The sequence below is a fragment of the Piliocolobus tephrosceles genome, chromosome 14, assembly GCF_002776525.5.
Source record: "Piliocolobus tephrosceles isolate RC106 chromosome 14, ASM277652v3, whole genome shotgun sequence".
Taxonomy (NCBI): domain Eukaryota; kingdom Metazoa; phylum Chordata; class Mammalia; order Primates; family Cercopithecidae; genus Piliocolobus; species Piliocolobus tephrosceles.
This window is the reverse complement of record NC_045447.1, coordinates 41660423-41679528: the sequence shown is the minus strand read 5'-3', so window position 1 is coordinate 41679528 and position 19106 is coordinate 41660423. Positions and strand designations below refer to the sequence as shown.

General features: G+C 36.1%; 1 protein-coding gene across 3 annotated transcripts in view; it reads left to right on the top strand.

The window, feature by feature from the left end:
* TDRD7 (tudor domain containing 7) overlaps positions 1–19106 on the top strand; it is an 80732-nt gene that overhangs the window by 56879 nt on the left and 4747 nt on the right. For all 3 annotated transcript variants that reach the window (XM_023203133.3, XM_023203134.3, XM_031934020.1), the window contains 7 exons: positions 1097–1299; positions 2295–2429; positions 4244–4330; positions 7257–7391; positions 9633–9743; positions 11658–12160; positions 16102–16262. In XM_023203133.3, the coding sequence (XP_023058901.1) occupies positions 1097–1299; positions 2295–2429; positions 4244–4330; positions 7257–7391; positions 9633–9743; positions 11658–12160; positions 16102–16262 (1335 nt within the window). The remainder of the gene's footprint in view (positions 1–1096; positions 1300–2294; positions 2430–4243; positions 4331–7256; positions 7392–9632; positions 9744–11657; positions 12161–16101; positions 16263–19106) is intronic.

The window sequence follows — 19106 nt, the reverse complement described above, 5'->3', positions numbered from 1 at the left end:
GGGATAAACTTAAAGGACAGAGAACACATTGGTCATGTTCGTGATGAGGAAAGGCATTGAAATATGCACCATGCCAGGGGGACTTGAGCCAAATGCAGAAAATGATCATAACTATTTCATGAAAATGAGTACTCTGAAAAAATGCCTCCTCCTCAGCGGGATGAATTCTTACGTCACAGGAGCTGGGTTTGGCTCTTATCTGTCTGTGAGATAAACCTGAAGAAATTTTAAAAACTTGTTAACAACTTTTAGAAGTTGGTGTTAGAAAGAATGTATCAAGAGCATAGAACAGGATTTAGGGTGTTGAAATTAAATGTTTGAGAAAAGTTCAAAGTTCTATGTCTGGAGAACAGAACAAGAAAAAGAAAAAACTCAGGAGGAGTCTGAATTTTAGCTTGTAGATTTAAAGTAGGAAAATACGGAAATAGGCATTATAGTACCATTGGGGAAAATATGAGCTAGTTTTAATTCATTTAATACATTAACTTAAAATTGTCATATATGTTATGTGGAACTATAGTTTTCTAAGAATTTAAAGAGTAGTTGGACTACAACAAAATTCACCTAATACCTGTGTTATGTTAAACACTACCTAATCTCTCTTTGATAAATCAGAAGATTCTTTGGTATCCTAAGGGTCAGTAAAAAAGAAATAATATGGTTGTCTCAATTTCCAATAAATGTTCATTTTATAAGAAAAATAATTGTATATATGTAGGAAGTGCATTACAAACATATGACTGGAAGACATGATTGATGGCTTCTCATATGTATTAGGTTTTTGGTTTTAAATATGTGTTCGTGTATAAAGTGAAGACTGTTTTTCCCAAGGTGGAAATTCTGATTGATTATCCATTTTTCTGCTTGTTTTAAGATTGCCTGCCTTAGTGTATCATTCAAAAGGGCATTTACATTATATTTTTTTAAAACCTAAGAGGTAAGATAAAGATTATAAGGCAAAGCTTTCATATAAAATTTAATAATTTTGCAGTAGGCTTATAATTTTAATAATGGTCAAACCAGACACAATCCATCTATTCATCTTTTAATGATTTTGCTAATTAAGTAGAAATTAAAAAGATTCAATATTTTTCAGGCTTGGAAGTCCTAAGTGATGACCCTGATCTAGTGAAGGTGGTTGAGTCTTTAACTTGTGGAAAGATCTTTGCAGTAGAAATACTTGACAAAGCTGACATTCCACTTGTTGTTCTATACGATACCTCAGGAGAAGATGATATCAATATCAATGCCACCTGCTTGAAGGCTATATGTGACAAGTCACTAGAGGTTCACCTGCAGGTACCACTGTGATCACTGTTGTTGCTTGTTACACATTTTGTATGAGAGAAAAATCACCAGAATATTACACATTTTAGGCTAACAATTGATAGAGACGGATTACATCTACATTGAGGGGGAAAAAGGAGGGAGTGGGGCTGGAAGGGAAAAAAATACCAAAATGTTCAGAGTAATTGTTTCTTAGGAACTGGATTTTTTATTTTCCATTTCCTACAAAGAGCATCTATTGATTTTATATGAGATTATTTTCTAAAGATAATAAGGAAAAATAACACAAAAGAAGGGAAAATTGGGTCCATGAAGATGTTTATTATTAGCTTTAACATTTTTTTAATGTGAAGAACATAAATGCCCCAAAAGAAGGAAGCCTTTAAATAAATTATAGAATATCTACTCAGGAGAATAGGATGAGATGTTAAAAATGGTCATTTTAAAGACTTCACAGAAACAATGGGAAACTTCTGTTTTAATAAGTAGAACCACTGTGAATGTCTTTATTATGGTTTGACTAAAAATGGGTAAATTTGAATATTAATTTTGATTATGGTTTTTTAAAATTACCCAAATTCATGTGGCCTCAGGACATGGGTTAGAAAGTAGGCTGATGAAGGATTTGATTTTGTGAGAGTTTATTTTCACTTCTGTTAATGTTGCAAAACATGGTTTATGTAATTCTTTTTCTAAATAAATGATAAGAAAATAAACCAATATTAAAGATAGTCTTGGCCTTCCAGACAATGGAGTGTGGGAGTGTATGCACAATGTCTATTTTATGCTTGACATAAATGATATTAGACATTTCTTTTAAAAAGAAAAGAATCTAGATTAGTTTTGTACATTTAAGCTATAAATTGCATTTCATCTTACATATACTCCAACTTAAAGATTTTAAAATGCAAAGACTTGTAATGGGATGTTTAGGTAGATACCCTTTAGGTAGGTAAGAGCTGCATTCTGCTCTCAAGCATTCACGAGGTATCCTTTGTCTGTTATAGGTTGACGCCATGTACACAAATGTCAAAGTAACTAATATTTGCTCTGATGGGACACTCTACTGCCAGGTGCCTTGTAAGGGTCTGAACAAGCTCAATGACCTTCTACATAAGATAGAGGACTACTTCCATTGCAAGGTATAGCAGAACCTCTTCTACTTCTAAAATTAGCCCTAAAATTACAAACAAGGGTAATTTACTAAATTGCCTAAGTATGAACAATTTTTTAGTAGTCCGAAATGGAATCTCTAGAATAGTAGGTAAAGAGCTCCAGACTTCAGAGTTTTAAAAGAAAAACACAACACTGGTTTCCGCATTGTAAAACAAAGATAGCAATAGTGTGTACCCTATAGGATTGTCCTGAGGACACTGTGCCTGTCATGTAGTAAGTGCTCAGCAATCAGTAGATATGTTATTTATAACATGCAGTTGATGATGCCACAGTGCAGCTGCCTGTGACTGTCTGCTAGAGCCAGCTGACTCTTCTGCTTCAGGCAAGGAGAAACCTTGGAATTTAGGAGGATAATAAAACTTTCCCCCTCAATTCTGCCTTCATCTTCCTCCTCAGACATCACTCCTTGAGCTCTTTATGGACCTGAGAACGTGCCACCTGATAAATGTGGTTCTGCAGTCCAAATTGTATTAATAAGCTCCATATCCTTTAATTATAGTATTTTTTTCTGAATCAAGCTCTGCAGAGCTTTTATTGTGCTTTAAGTTTCTAAAATGGTTTCCTTACCTCCATTAGGACATTATGGTCATATTTCAGAATATGCTGTGGTTTCCAAATCACTAAACCCTACTGCCACTTCTGCCCTTACCCCCTTGTCCCTGGAAGTGAACCCTTCCCTCTAACCCACAAAGCACATCAGGCCCCTGAGGGCATTCATGTTCAGTTTGCATGTTAGCTATCTGGGTACTTATTTGCCTTTCTAGAGTGTATGCTTCTTGAGGGCATAGACTGTACCTTACCAATTTTCTGTATCCCTTACACTACCGAATCTAGTGTCTTATGTAGATTAGGTACACCAAAATATGCACTGAATCAGTTTAAACCCGCGTTCAAAGTACAGTCTGGAACTGAGACATTCCTATAGCTTTATCTTGTTCTGTGTTACAGAGGTTTAATTTTAAGTCTATCTTTGAAAAATCTGAAACCCCCAGCTTAGCTGACTCCAATGACTCATTTGTATGGATGTTGTCCTTGTAACCTATGGTGGTGAGAAGGACTCGGTATTTCCTACTGCACTCGTAACCTAAGTAAAACATTGCCTTTGGGGAGAGTAGAAACACACACCCTGAACAGAAAGAGACCATGGGCAGGTACCCCCAACTTCAAACTACAGCGGAAGAGGAAGATGAGGGGACTTCATCTTTACAGCTGTGATTTGTTGGTATTTAACTGGCACTGACATACATATTTGTATGGATAACATTTCTTTGTTTTTAGAATTTGTTTAGAAAAATGTTTTCTTTAGAAAACATTTAATTTAGAAAACTGTTATCTTTGCATCTAAATGTGAAGAGATGAAAAGAATAGGCCTACAGACAGCTCGCACACCCTCCTCACTTTTCATCCATGCTGCTCTCCTTTTTGTCAGATTCAACACCTCTCTTCATGTGTAACTGATGGAGCCAGTACCTAAGTGAATCATAATGATATTAGGCTAATGTTTTTAGAAATGTTAACAATGCTGATATATGAGCCATGTGCATGTAGGGAGAGTAAACTACTGATGTCAACAAATGTATGAGTAACAAGACAAAAGTTTTATAACCTTGTGTATTTGCTGCATCCATTGCAGTGTGTTTCCTGCAGGGGAAGGGCTCACAGGAAGTCTGATTACATGTCAGTTAAGTCTGCCAGTGCCACAGCAATCTGTTTTTCTAATGGTGTAGCAATATGCTCTTTGTTAAGAGTAATAAGAGTATCATGCATTTCTGTTTTGTAGCACATGACCTCCGAGTGCTTTGTTTCATTACCCTTCTGTGGGAAAATCTGCCTCTTCCATTGCAAAGGAAAATGGTTACGAGTAGAGGTAAAAATCAGTCATTTGGCTTTTTAATCTTAACTTATTGTGAAATATTTGAAATATACACATAGGTTTTTTAAAAAACGGAATAAATACTCACAGACTCCTCACCAGTTTATGAAATAAAACATGACCAGTATGGTTGAAGTTATGGTCGAAGAAAGTTTACATCTCCTTTCTTCTGCCTCCACCCCAGTTTCATTTGTTTTTTCTCATTCTTACTTGTTTATACTCTTACTGTATTTGTACTTGTAGATATACACTTTTACTGTATATTTTTATATATAAATAGTGGAAATATATTAATGAATATGTGTATGGAATATAAAGGTAAATGAATAAATATAACTAAATGAATAAATATTTTCAAACTTTATATAAGTAGTAAGAGGTATTGGTCATGCTTTTTCATTCATTATGTTTGTGAGATTCATTCATGTTGATGTGTGCCACTCTAGTTCATCTATTTTCACTGCTGTATGATTCAACACTATGAATATGCCAACGTTATCACTCCATCTTCCCGATGATGGATATTTAGATTGTTCCTAATTTTTTGAACCTTCCTGTCCGTGTCTTCCGGGGTACATACATAGGGATGGAGTTTCTAGGTATTGGGAATGCATATCTTCAGTTTTACTAGATCTTGCTTAATTGCTGTCCAAAGTTGCCCTTCCATTGAGAGTATATCCCTTTAAGAACTATGGCTTCACGGGGCCATGTCAGATCCTCCCTCCCTCCTGCCTGGATCTAAGGCCATGTCTCCTGCCCAGGACTATTTTGGCTTTAATGTTCACATACTTTTCTATGTCTAGTCACTAACAATTGTCTTATTTTCTTGCAAGCTCAGTTATGAACTTGAATTTTGTTGTGATTTATCCTGTGTTTCTGTATGTTTTTAAAAACGCAGGTTTTGGATTTTTGTGGTTGCTTTCCCTCCCTCTGTCTCTCTTCATCTAGTTTGAGGTGGCACACACCTGTAATACCAGCACTTTGGGAGGTCAAGGCGGGAGGATGACTTGATGTCAGGAGTTTGAGACCAGCCTGGGCACAATAGTGAGATACCATCTCTACAAAACCAAAGAGAAAAAAAAAACCAAAAAAACCAAAAAATAAGAAAAAAAATTGGCTTGATTTTTTTTTTTCTTTTTTTCCTTTGATACAGAGGTTCTTAACCTAGATGCAAGGACCTCAACTTTCAGGGGGTCCCTCAACCCTCCTGGAATTGTATGCAAATTGTTTGTGTGCTTGTATTATATATTTTGGGGGAAAAGTATGCATAATTTTATAAGATTCTCAAATCAACCCCCAAAAGGTAAGAATCATTGCTTTATTGAATTTTTTAAATGCTACGCAGCAACATATTGATAACTTAATTGATTTTTTTCATTATTTAAATAAAACTTGGTCATGTCTACTTTAATGAGAGTAGCAGTTTTGAAGTAATTATTGCTATTAATGTGAATGTATGTCAGAAGACTGAAATCTCGGGTCATATGACCAAGGGATATGTGCCTAGGGATAAGGTTCAAAAACATGACTCGTTGAAAAGATCATGGCATTCTTCAGATCTTAAAGTTCTGTGTAATTTAGTTTAAAATATATAAGTGTATGCATACCAACTTTTTAAACTTTTTATTTTGAAATAATTTTCCTTTTTTACAAGTTGCAAAAATAGCACAAAGAGGTCTCAGTGGCTTTTTACCTTCTGCAAATATTAACGTCTATATAACCATTGCACAATTTTCAAAGCCAGGAAATTGACATTAATACAAAACCGTTAGTTAATCCATAGAACATACATTTCCCAAATAGTCCCACAAAGTCCTTTTTCTGCTCCAGCGTCCAATCTGGATCCCACATTGTCTTTAGTTGTCATGCCTTCTTAGTATACTCCAGTCTGGCTAGTATACTCCAGCCTTTCTTTGCTGTTCCTGACTTTTTGAAGAATAGCATTATGTTGTAAAGTATCTCACAATTTGAGTATCTTCATGTTTAAATTTTGATTATGCATTTTTGGTAAAAAGAAGCCTTCTTGGTGTATGTTCAAATACTTTAGATAAATATCTATTATTATTTTTGTTACTATCAAATTGTATATTGTCTACCTTCAAGGTAGACAAAAGGTTTGAGTACTTGTTCTCTTAGTGATGTATGGAAAGTCAGGGAAGGAAAAATAATTAGTGAAAAGCAGATCCTATGTTTAATCACGTATTTATTCTTGATAGTTATACAAATAATTGCAAAGGTAATTATTATTTTGACCCCAAAACAATAGTTTTTCCCTTATATTGTAATATTTTGGAGAACAGACTGTATCTTTTAATCAGCAGTATATAATAATGTATCAAATCATTTTATAATAAATCATGTCCTAGAATTGGAGAAATAATAAATATTACTAATTTTACAGTTTATTATCAGTTTGCTGATTATTACTGATTAACTAGGTGTTGAAAGCAATTCTACTCTAAAAGTATTTAGTAGGCTGGGTGCAATGGCTCACACCTGTAATCCCAGCACTTTGGGAGGCCAAGGTGGGTGGACCTTTTGAGGTCAGGAGTTTGAGACCAGCCTGGCCAACATGGTGAAACTGCATCTCTACTAAAAAATACAAAAAAAATTAGCTGGGTGTGGTGTAATCCCAGCTACTCAGGAGGCGGAGGCAGGAGAATCACTTGGACCCGGGAGTCAGAGGTTGCAGTGAGCCGAGTTTGCAGCACTGCACTCCAGCCTGGGCAACAGAACAAGACTCCGTCTCAAAATAATAATAATAATAATAATAAGTAAATACATTTTAAATTAAGGGAAAATTTTAACATTGTTTGTTGCTTTTAATGTGCAATTGAGGATTGTACAAAATATAATTGCACAGAAGCATTTTTGTCTTTTGAATATGCTAACAAATTAGCCAACACTTATCTCATTTCAGATCACAAACGTTCACAGCAGCCGAGCTCTTGATGTTCAGTTCCTGGACTCTGGCACTGTGACATCTGTGAAAGTGTCAGAGCTCAGGGAAATTCCACCTCGGTTCCTACAAGAAGTGATTGCAATACCACCTCAGGTACTATGTTACCAGCCTGGGAGATTTGCTGGAACAGATTTGGATGTGTTCATAATTTTATTGTAAGATGCCTTCTCAGTTTTGATCTCATTAATTTTTAAGAAAATTGGAAATTGTCCAAATGTAGTTGTGTACTAGTTTTCAGAAGTAAAACGTGGCTGACTTAGACAAGACCAGTCATATTTACAGACTGTTGTTTGAGAAATGTTTGTTTTCAAGAACATCTAGTCATTAAGCTGTGTTGTCCAGTTACAGGTTCCATTTTGATAATTAGATGCCAGTACTGACTTATATACAGTTCCAGAATATTGTGTATAAATGTTTATTTTTAGAGTTTTTAGTTTAGGTAACCATTTTCTTTGGAAATCTGTTTAGACATAATCATTTTCTCAGTGACTTCCCCACCATACATTTTAATTAAAAGATTAACTTCAGTCAATCCTTTCTTTATTCGTGAACATTCAGATGATAAGGATTTTGAATATTTTGAATTTTTTAGAACTACTCAGTACCTTTAAGAGAAGTAGAGGGTTTTGTGCACAAATTAATATCTTTTAAAAAATGAAACTATTCAGTATTCTACAACTTCAAGATGCCCATTTACTAATATTTTCAAGAAGACATCTGCCATCAAACTCAGTGAAGGAAACATTGTCCATAATTAGCATGGCTTTTGACATGTCTCTCCCTCCCATCATCATTGCTTTTTCTAGCCGTGACTATTATAGAGAAGCTTTTTTCAAAATCATTTTTACTGTCTATTGCTCAGCCATAGTTCTGGAAATTGATAGGCCTTTAAGTGCTACTCTGACTTAATAATACCTCTTGTTGGAACAGCCATACAGGGCCAGCCTTACCTGGAAAAGATCCCCTGGGCTGGAGGGCAGTTGGGAATCTGTCCCACCACTGCGACTGTCTGAAAGTCCGCAACAGTACCACCTGTATGCTGCGGCATTAGCAGTCACTAAAGTTTTTTTTCATAACCTTATCTAGGTTTATTATTTGACAAATATGAAGACTATTGGTTGGGAGAACCTTAAAAACCAGCTAGCCCAAGCCTCTGGCTCACAGCACCTCTCCAAGAGTCTAAATCAGAGTACCAGACCGATGGACTGTCAGCCAAAGCCAACCCTTAAATACGGAGTGTTGGCTCTTGGCTCTTACAGTATTTTAAAAATGTGAATTGGTTGCCAGCATTTTAAAATTAGAAAATTTCACACAAAAAATCCTGCTTCTAGCTTCTCTGTTGACAAATTGGAAAATCTGACTCTGCTGAGCACTCTTCTTGTGGGGCAGTGCTCCTAAGGAGCTTGGGGCCTTCTCCTCTGCTGGCCCCATTGGGCCTGCCTCACTCCCTCGTTGCCTGCCCAGCCCCTGCAGATATTCAAGTGTGCTATCTCTGCTCTGAGTGACCTCCTCTCCAACAAGAAAGGTACCACATCCAGCCAGCAGAGCGAGAGACTTAGAGCTCCTGAGGGAGGAAAGCAGGAAGACAGGAAGGGGCTCAGAGAGGAAAAGGAATCCTGGAACTGAGTTTCATCCCCTTCACAAAATTGCTTCCATTGATTCAAGGGTTTGCTTGAAGCTGAAGGAAATCCCTAAGTTCACTTTTTAGCCTCTGCTGTAGCCATTCTACAGATGCTTGTATAATGATAGGAGGAGCTAAAAAACACTGGGGAAAATGAGGCTTTTAGGGACCTGTGGATTTCAGTTTTTCTCACCCTCCTTAATTCTCATTACAGCCTCCTTCAAAGGGCAAACAAATGTGCCTGGTATCCACGAGGTACTCAGGAAGTGCTGAATGAAGCAGCAGGAGTCAGATTTCCTCCAAATGGCATTTTTTTTTTTTTTTTTTTAAGTTGAGGTAGAGGGTAGACCTTGATAAAAGTTCCAACCCTGTCTTTGCAACTTTGGTATCTTATGCAGTCTTTCTGAGTCCATTTCCCCGTCTGTGAAATGGAGCTGCAACACCTGTCATGCAGAAGTATTGTATGGTGGGAAGTATATGGAGTGCTGGGGGTAAGCCCTGGCTCATAAAGGAGTAAAGACAATAGTAGTTACATAAATAGAGTTGGGAACATAGCAGATGCTCAAACCAGGAACTGTAATTGTCATTATTAGCTGTTGTTGCTTGCTGTCTATCTTGGTAACATTTGATTTGTAGGAAAATAATATTAACATTACTCATAACTAGATATTTTAACATGGTATATTTACTTTTCCGTCATATTTTCTTTTCAGGCCATTAAGTGCTGTTTAGCAGATCTTCCACAATCTATTGGCATGTGGACACCAGATGCAGTGCTTTGGTTAAGAGATTCTGTTTTGAATTGCTCGGACTGTAGCATTAAGGTTAGTTATCTTATTGGGCCTGATACATTTAGAAAGGGAGCCGGCAGCTGTCAGGGCTCATTTAGATATTGTGAAGGAATTTTATCTCACTGTAAAATGGATGCTTCCACATCCAACATATTTTTTATATTCAGGAAATTGGTTACAAGTGTAGCTGTAAGATATTTTATGGTTTAATTCTTTTTTATTTAAGAAGTTATCCTGTGTCTCCAGTATTATTTTTAAACCCTTCTTACAGTTTTTCCCATTATTAATGTAGAAGAGATGGTTCTCCATTTCTATTTTGCTTCATGGTAAGGAATTAAGTCCCCAACAGAGGGACCACAGATCTCTTGATGAATGTTTCTAAAGATCATTTAAATAAGTCCTCTATTTCTTTTTTATTCATAAAGTAGCATAGATTATAAACATATCATTTGTTTATACTTGTGGTTTTTAGCCTCTTTTTCCTAAAGTTTATTTAATCTGCTGTACTTATTTCACTAGCTCTTGTTTCTTTTTCTGTACTTTTGCATCTTTAAATCAAAAACATTGCTCATATATCCAAGAATACAAATTTAAGAAGATAATTTTTCTCTGTTAACTGATGAAAATTGTATGACTGTTTTATATAAACATTTAAAATGAAATGTCCTTGAAAAATATCTTCATGAAGACTTCTAAATTATTCTAGCTAGCACTGATTTTTCTGTCCTTGTATTCCTCTGGGGTTTATAGTGTACAATTACATGCTTAATTATATACTATTTCATATTCTTCAATTGTCACCTGATAACACTGTTTTTTCAGCTACTCTTTAAGCTCCTAAAGCCAGAATATTGGATGGTTACTCAATAAAAATACTTTTTGTTAATTTTTAAAACTGTACTTCTGTATTATAAATATCAAAATGAATTCGCAGTCAGTATTTGATTAGTACTTCAGAGGATGAATGTAATAGAGGCATATTGTTGGAAAAAAAAAAAAACATTTTAAGTAAATTACTGTAGATGGGTTGCCTTGCTGTTATCTCCCTCTCTTCAGGCCTGTGTACCTGCCTTTCATTTCTAGCCCTATTTGGTAAAAGATAGATGTGGCTGGAAGTATCTTATTTTTATCATTACTAAGATAAACCAGAGTTGCTGATGAGAATAGCCAAAAGTCACCTAGCTCCTTGGGACATACAGCAGTACAATCCCAATTATTAATGTATGGTATTTCCGTACAAACACACCTCTGGCCAAAAGAGCAAAGTTGGTTAGGTAGTCAGAGGGTCTCCTGGACAAAAAGTGTAAAACTGATTTTGACCCGTTCTGTGGAACTTGCTTCCTCTTTTTCTCCCCAGGTCCGTCTCCTCCCATGTAATTGGAGATGGGGAAGGGTATGAGAACATATACTAGGACCAGACAAGGAATTTGATAGAGGGGTGCTTACAGATGTGGTGGATGTCAGAGCTTTTTCCTTCCCTTCCCAGTCTTGAGGACACACCAGCCTTAAGCAGAACACTTATAAATCATTTTGCCATCATTGTGATTGTTTTTTATTATTGATGCTGGGTGATGAGTACGTGGGGGTTCGTCATACTTATAATTTCTACTTTAAGTGTTTTGAAATGTCATTAAACTATTTTAATCATGATATATAGAATCCCTTCCTCTCAATGATAATGACCTGTAGCAGGTTATAAAGTTTGCGCAGACTTTTTAAAGATTAGTAAATTTTTTATTTCCATAAGGCTGCACTGTTTCCTAGACTATTTTGACTTCAGAGCCCATTCATTGCCAAACTGTGATCATTTATCTTTCCTTAAATAAAATGGATTTTAGCAAGGTTTTTGGCAAAATACTGTGTTTTAATGATTATGGTTACTGTAACTGCCTCTCAAAATTTAATGTGAACTTATATTTCTTGTATTGTTTTTTGTGTTTTCCAAAGGTTACAAAAGTGGATGAAACCAGAGGGATCGCACATGTTTATTTATTTACCCCTAAGAACTTCCCTGATCCTCATCGCAGTATTAATCGCCAGATTACAAATGCAGACTTGTGGAAGCATCAGAAGGATGTGTTTTTGAGTGCCATATCCAGTGGAGCTGGCTCTCCTGACAGCAAAAATGGCAACATGCCCATGTCGGGCAACACTGGAGAGAATTTCAGAAAGAACCTAACAGATGTCATCAAAAAGTCCATGGTGGACCACATGAGCTCTTTCTCCACAGAGCAATTGCCACCTCCTGTCCACTTATCAAAGCCAGGGGAACACATGGATGTGTATGTGCCTGTAGCCTGTCACCCAGGCTATTTTGTCATCCAGCCTTGGCAGGAGATACATAAGTTGGAAGTTCTGATGGAAGAGATGATTCTATATTACAGTGTGTCTGAAGAGCGCCACATAGCAGTGGAGAAAGACCAAGTGTATGCTGCAAAAGTGGAAAATAAGTAGGTCCTTGGACAAAGCATTTTATTCTACTCCTAAGAAAAATGTGTAAAATGATGCCAGAGTCTTAATCTAGGCAGGGGGACTTTGAACTGTACTAATGGGAATTTTGAATGTGAAACAAACCCAGTAATTTTCGCGATTTTCTAGTATTTAAAATGATGTCATTTATCAAGAAATCTATTGGCCATATTACTGTTAAAACCTAATTATATATCTAAAATGAATGTTTAAATGTTTTTTCTATTTTTCTATTAGAAAAATATTTTTATTCAGAAAATAACTAGGTTTTTTTCATTTAATGACTTTTTATTTTAAAAATAAAAATATTGTGGAAAATTTTTAAAATATAAAAAAGCTTAAGAAATTAAAATCAACCACCCACACATAACACTCGTTAAACTACTTATGTATTTCCTCTAATTTTATATGTGCATGTTTATATAGTTGGTATATTATTAGTATATATAATTTTGTACCTGCGTTTTTCACCTAACATTATGTTATAAACATTTTTCCATGTGATAAAATTTCTTCAGGAACCTTTATAATGGCTATTTTAATCATGATATGCAGAATTCCTTTCTCCCAATGAAATCATAATTTACTTACCATTCTATTTTGTTATGTAAGGTTTTTTCCTTATATTTTTCACTATTATAAATAATAGTGAATATAAATATTTGCATTTCTGATTATTTATTTATGGGATAGATTCCTAGAAAAAAAAATCACTTGTTGGAAGATGACAAGACTCTTGCTTTATGTTGTCAGCTGTATCCTGGCATCTGTGCCATCTTTCATAAGGAGCAACAATGCTTATTTCACTACTCTTTGACCTTGGGGTTTTGAGAACATATTTTCTCTTACATTTCTTTAGCACTTCAGTCTTTTTTCTAATATTTTCACATTTAGGTCCACACCCCTGCTCCCCAAAACCCTGCAGGATGTGCTGGTTTCCTCCAAGTAAAGCCCAGACACCCCATTCTCCACTCTCCACTCTCCACTCAGGCCATGAAGCCCTGGGAAATGGCACAATGCCCATCCTGTTCCTTTGCCAGCTTGCTTAGGAGAAATGAACAAGCTTATTTGTTGATGCTGAACACAAAGAACAGTCACCCCTCCGCAACACACACACACCCACCCCAAAACTCAGTTTAAAAGGTCAAACTGCTTTTTTTATATGAAATGTTTTAATTCTTTAAGATAGCAAACATAGGTGTGTATAAAGTTTGGTCATTTTCATGGAAGATGAAAACCAATTTTTAACTCTCAAAGTGAAGAGTATAATAGCTCTCATTTTGAAAAACATACCACTTGTATGTCATAAGCTTTTCTTCTTTAAAAAGCCATTTCTACTGTTGTGTTATTTATGACCACAAACATAAATAGGTTTAATTCAGTTTGTGTAGGTTTGCCTCAATCAGAACTCTTTGTAAGATAATCACAGTTAAAACCCAAACTAATGTTCATCATTTTCTGGGGGTGCAGATTAATGATGATTACAGGTGAGGAGATCCTCCTTGGAGGAAAGGGGTTGGGTAGGAAGGAGAACACATCAACTGGAGACCTACAGTATGGGCCCTCACAGTCCCCACTCTGCCCGCCATGTCTTTGAGCCATTCTGCCCCAGGACGCTTGGACTTTAGTTAATTTGCCCCAGATAATCCAGGGATGTTTTGTATATAAAAACAGATAATCTGATTTTTTAAAAAACTTCATGAACTGAATCAGTATAAAATGTTTAGAGCTTCTGTTTTTCTTAAGACTCAGGACTATTTACTAAACCTTGTTCCCAACTATGGTAAGTTAAGACTTAGGAATTTTAGATACATATTTTTATTACAGTGGTTTCCAAATCTATCTCAGCATAAGAACAACTTGGAAAACCTATTAAAAATGCAGATTATTCTTCCTTACCCCAGGCATTCTGAATCAGAATCTCTGCAGGTGGAGCTCCAGAATCTGTTTTTAACAAATTCCAGGTGATGCCGGTACTGAAATTTAGTAAACTAGCCAAAACTGAAGTCTTCATTTAAGCTATTAGTTTTGAAAGTTGAAAACTAAATAGAAATACAACACATCAGTTTTCTGGTGACTCTCTCTTCACTGCTCTATACCACTTATTTATAGACTAAAAACACAGACCACCACCAATTTGCCCTGTATAATATTAAGATGATGCTATTGGTGGAAACTAAGTGTTTTTACCCCCTTTTGTGCTTACACAAATTAGCAACCTATACCAAAAGTGTTTCCACATGTGAAAATTTCTCTTCAGTTTGATCTCAAGTTCTTATTTATAGTAGCTTGTCTTCATTTTAATAATAATGATGATAACTACCATTTGCTGAGTGCCTATTATTAGCCAAGTAATGTCCCAGGCACTTTCCATGTATTATTTCTGTAAGTGAATTTACATTAAATATTAAACATGAGATGATCGAGGCCCAGAGCTTAAATAAAGAGCCAAGGTGACACAACTAGAAAATGGCCCAGATGGGACTCTAATTCAGGTCTGTTTGGCCCCCAAAACTCATGTACATATTATGTATCCTTTCTGTGTCCCAATTGTTGCTGGGACTCATGGAGTATTGCTTGCTGCACTTTGAGCCTGTCTGAAAATTTCTGGAGTTCCCTAAGAAGCCCCCAGTCACAGTGTTGAAAGCTGACCTTTTTGTTTTGGGGTTTCTCTGTAGTTCATCCTATAGCAGCTGAATGGGTTTCCTATACTAGGGGTTTACGCGCTGGAGAAAAAGTCCATTCCAGCCAACCCCAGTCCAGAAGTGTGTTGTGGTACAGGGCTTGCTGTTCTGGTGGGCTCTGGCTTATGGTTAGTAAACCTGTTCCAGAGAATGACTGACCATGCCACCTCAACTAGAGGCCAATTTACACCATTTAGCAGCAGAGACCACCTCCATAGAGACTTTCTTTTAGCTGTTATGAACAATCTTCCTTTCCTTCATGTAGTAATACTTTTTAATCATGTATTTGAGACTATAGGACTTTAAAATGATCTTTCATGTATTAACCTTGAAGTCTAGGGTTTTTCTCACTTTAATGATGTTGATGTAGGTAGGACTTTAAAATGATCTTTCATATATTAACCTTGAAGTCTGGGTTTTTCTCATTTTAGTGATGTTGATGTAGTTTCAGCAGAGTTAAGTAGATTCCTGTGGATTTCCTTCTGGTGCCTTGAGCTCCAGATCTGAAGCCATACTCCACTTCCCTCCTACTCGTCTACCTTTTCCAGGTTCTTTATTTTAGGTGGTGGGTTGAATCCTGTGTTTAGTTCTTTTTTTAATGTCCTTACTTGTCATAATTAAAATTGCAAACTTTTTTTGTCCAAAACTTACTTGATTTGTCCCCAGCCTGCCTTCCTAGTCTGACTTCTCTTCCATTCTTCCATGCATTCCACTCTCTAACTATACTGGAAGGTTTGCTCTGCTCCAAAACACCATGCCCTCTCCAGTCCTCTGTGCTTTTCTTCTCAAGCATTTCTTCATCCCCAGCTGGTCCTGCTTGCCTCTCTCTTTCCATCTTCCAAGCATGTACCATATCCAAACATGTGGCCATCTTCTGTCCACCCTCCTTCAGTGAAGGGATCCCCTGGCTTTGTCCTGGTCATCCTCCATGGCGTTTGTTTCATTCTACTTAGTGATGGTTGGCAGTTTATGTGTGTGTCTCCTTCACTAACTCCATGAGGCCCGTGAAAGTCTCTTGAATGAGCAAATTCTGTCAAATAAGACAGTGGCAAAGCAGAGAATAGTAAGCTTTGGAAAAAGGAGCCGGAAATGCTTTTAAAACTTTTTTGACAATATAGTTTTAAATTTTGATAAACATAATTTGCATTAATTTTTCTTTTTATAAAATACTTCTTGCCCTTAAAGCAGGTATTGAGTTTATGTGTTTTCTCTTCCTTTTTAATCTAATGTACATTTAGGTGGCACAGGGTGCTTTTAAAAGGAATCCTGACCAATGGACTGGTGTCTGTGTATGAGCTGGATTATGGCAAACACGAATTAGTCAACATAAGAAAAGTACAGCCCCTAGTGGACATGTTCCGAAAGCTGCCCTTCCAAGCAGTCACAGCTCAACTTGCAGGTAATTTCTGTGGAATCTGAACTCATGCTACAACAATACAATATTGTCATTTTGTCCTGGGTACTTAGCATGTACTGAATCATTGGCCTCTTGAGTTTAGATATGTTGGGTTTTTGTTTTTTTGTACTAATAATATTGCAACCATAATGGAGATAATTTTAATGATCTCTTACAGTCGTGCTCTATCATTATATCTGCTGTTTCTCTTTTCCCTACTCCTTCTGTCTCTGGTTTCAAGCATGAGTATATTTCTAAAGCTGTAATCTTAGTACAGGTATAATACTGCATTCCGCTTTTCTTCATCTAGTATTGTTTTCTAATGACTTTCTGGGTGGTTTTATGGTTTTCCTACTTATTTTTAATGGATGCAAAAATTCTATTTAATCAATACTTCCCTATTGATGAACATTTTTATTGTAATATCAAGAAAAACCCTGCATCTTTATACTAGCTAAAATGAACCAAAAAACAATGGAAACAACCTATTATAATAACCAATGGGAGGATCATACTTTATTATTATTGCATAAATTATAATACATGATAGAGTATTATGCAATCTTAAAATGTTCGTGAGTCATGGAATATATGACCATTTTCATGACCAAGTGAGTTTCCAGTTTGCAGCACAACTAACAGCATACAAGTGAGCAATTTCACCACATTCACATCAGCCTCTTGATTATCATTAAAATGTGAGTAACCAATTTAACAGGCATACAATGACACCTCTTTGTAATGTGGTCTAATGAGACTTCCCTTTTACCTTTTGGGAAAGCAGTGCAACTGTTGATGGCTCCCCTGTGAGCACCCTACCATTATGTAGCATGAGCAGCTGGATGAAGCTCAGCCCAGAGGCCTGTAGCATTAGCAGAGGGTTTTGAGGCCCAAATTGCTGAGGGGTGCCTCCCTGATACCTTTGCTGCTGCTCACAGTCCTCAGCACCTTGCCCCATCTGTGGAACACAGTGACAGAAGTGATGTCAGCAATGAAAGAAGTTGTGTTCTTCTTTTACTTATTGACCAGCTTTTATTGGAAGGCTATATACTGCCTTATTTTGAAATATTTGCCAGCTTCTCTGTGTCTTCCTACTAGAATTCAAGGGAAATGCCCATGGTAATTGGATATAAAGAAAAAATAACACTTTCATGTAGCATGACCACCAGTTAGTCTGCTTTAGACTCAAACCTTCTTCAGATTTAATGTGTTTTTTTTTTTCATTTTCACTTTCTAATGTTCAGGTTTTCCTAACAACACGTTTTGTTAAACATGACAGTTACAGTCCCCAGAGAAGGCTTCTCTGTGAAGAATGAGTGCATGGCACCATCATCCTCATCACCAGCATTGTGGCTAAGAGTTGTTGGTGCTTATGGTGTGCTAAGCAACCTACCAGTCACTTTAGAGCTTTCTTCCTGTTTAATATATGCATTTGGTGCTACAAATTTCCCTCTAAGTACGGCTTTGACTGCATCCCACAAATTTTGATGTGCTGTATTTTTATTTAGCTCAAAATACTTTTTAATTTCTCTTGAAATGTATCCTTTGACCCATGTGTTATTTAGAATGGTGCTTAATCTCTAAGTATTTGGGGATTTTCCAGCTATCTTTCTGTTACTGATCTAATTTAATTCCATTGTGGTCTAAGAGAAAACATTGTATTATTTTTAAATTGTTAATGTGTGTTTTATTTCCCAAAATGTGGTTTGTCTTGGTGAATGTTCCATGTGAGCTTGAGAAGAATGTATAATCTGCTGTTTTGGGATGAAGTAGTCTACGGATGTTAATTACATCCGGTTGACTTATGATGCTGTTGAGTTCACCTATGTCCTGACTTACATTTATGTCTTACTTACATTATGTCTTCTGGCTCCATTTCTGATAAAGGGGTTTTAAAATCTCTACCTATGAGAGTAGATGCTTTCATTTCTCCTTGCAGATCTATCTGTTCTTACCTCATGTATTTTGATGCTTTGTTGTTAGGTGCATGTACATTAAGGATTGGTATGTCTTCTTGGAGAATTGACCCTTCTACTGTTATGTAATGCCCCTCTTTATCCCTGATAACTTTTCTTGCACTGAAGTGTGCTCTGCCTGAAAGGAATATACCTACTCCTGCTTTCTTTCAATTAGTGTTAACATGGTATATCTTTCTCCATCCCTTTACTTTTACTCTATATGTGTCTTTGTAGTTAAAGTAGTCTTCTTATAGATAATATGTAGTTGGTTCTTATTTTTTTATTTACTCTGACAGTCTCTGTCTTTTAATTGGTGTATTTAAACTATTGACATTTAAAGTGATTATTATTATAGTAGGATTAACATCTACCATATTTGTTGCTGTTTTCTATTTGTTTTCCTTGTTCTTTGCTTATTTTTGTCTTCTACATTTTTTCTGCTTTTTGTGATTTTAATTGAGAATTTTAAGTAATGCCACTTTCTCTCCTTTATTAGAATATCAATTATACCTCAATTTTTTCCTTTTCTTAGTGGGTGCCCTAGAGTTTGCTATATACAGTTAGAACTAATCCAAGTCCACTTTCATGTGACATTACACTGTTTCATAGACAGTGCAAGTACTGTATAATAACAAAATAATCTTAATTCCTTCCTCCAGGCTCCTGTATCATTGCAGTCATTTACTTCACTTACATATAAGCACATACGCACACACATGCACACACACACACACACACACACGCATACAGAACCAAATACATTTTTGCTATTATTTTGAATCAACCCTATCTAGTAGGTGAATTAAGAAAGAGAAATTTAAAAGTTTTACTTTACCTTCACTTATTCATTCTCTGATTTTCTTTGTGTCGATCTGAATTTCTGACCTAT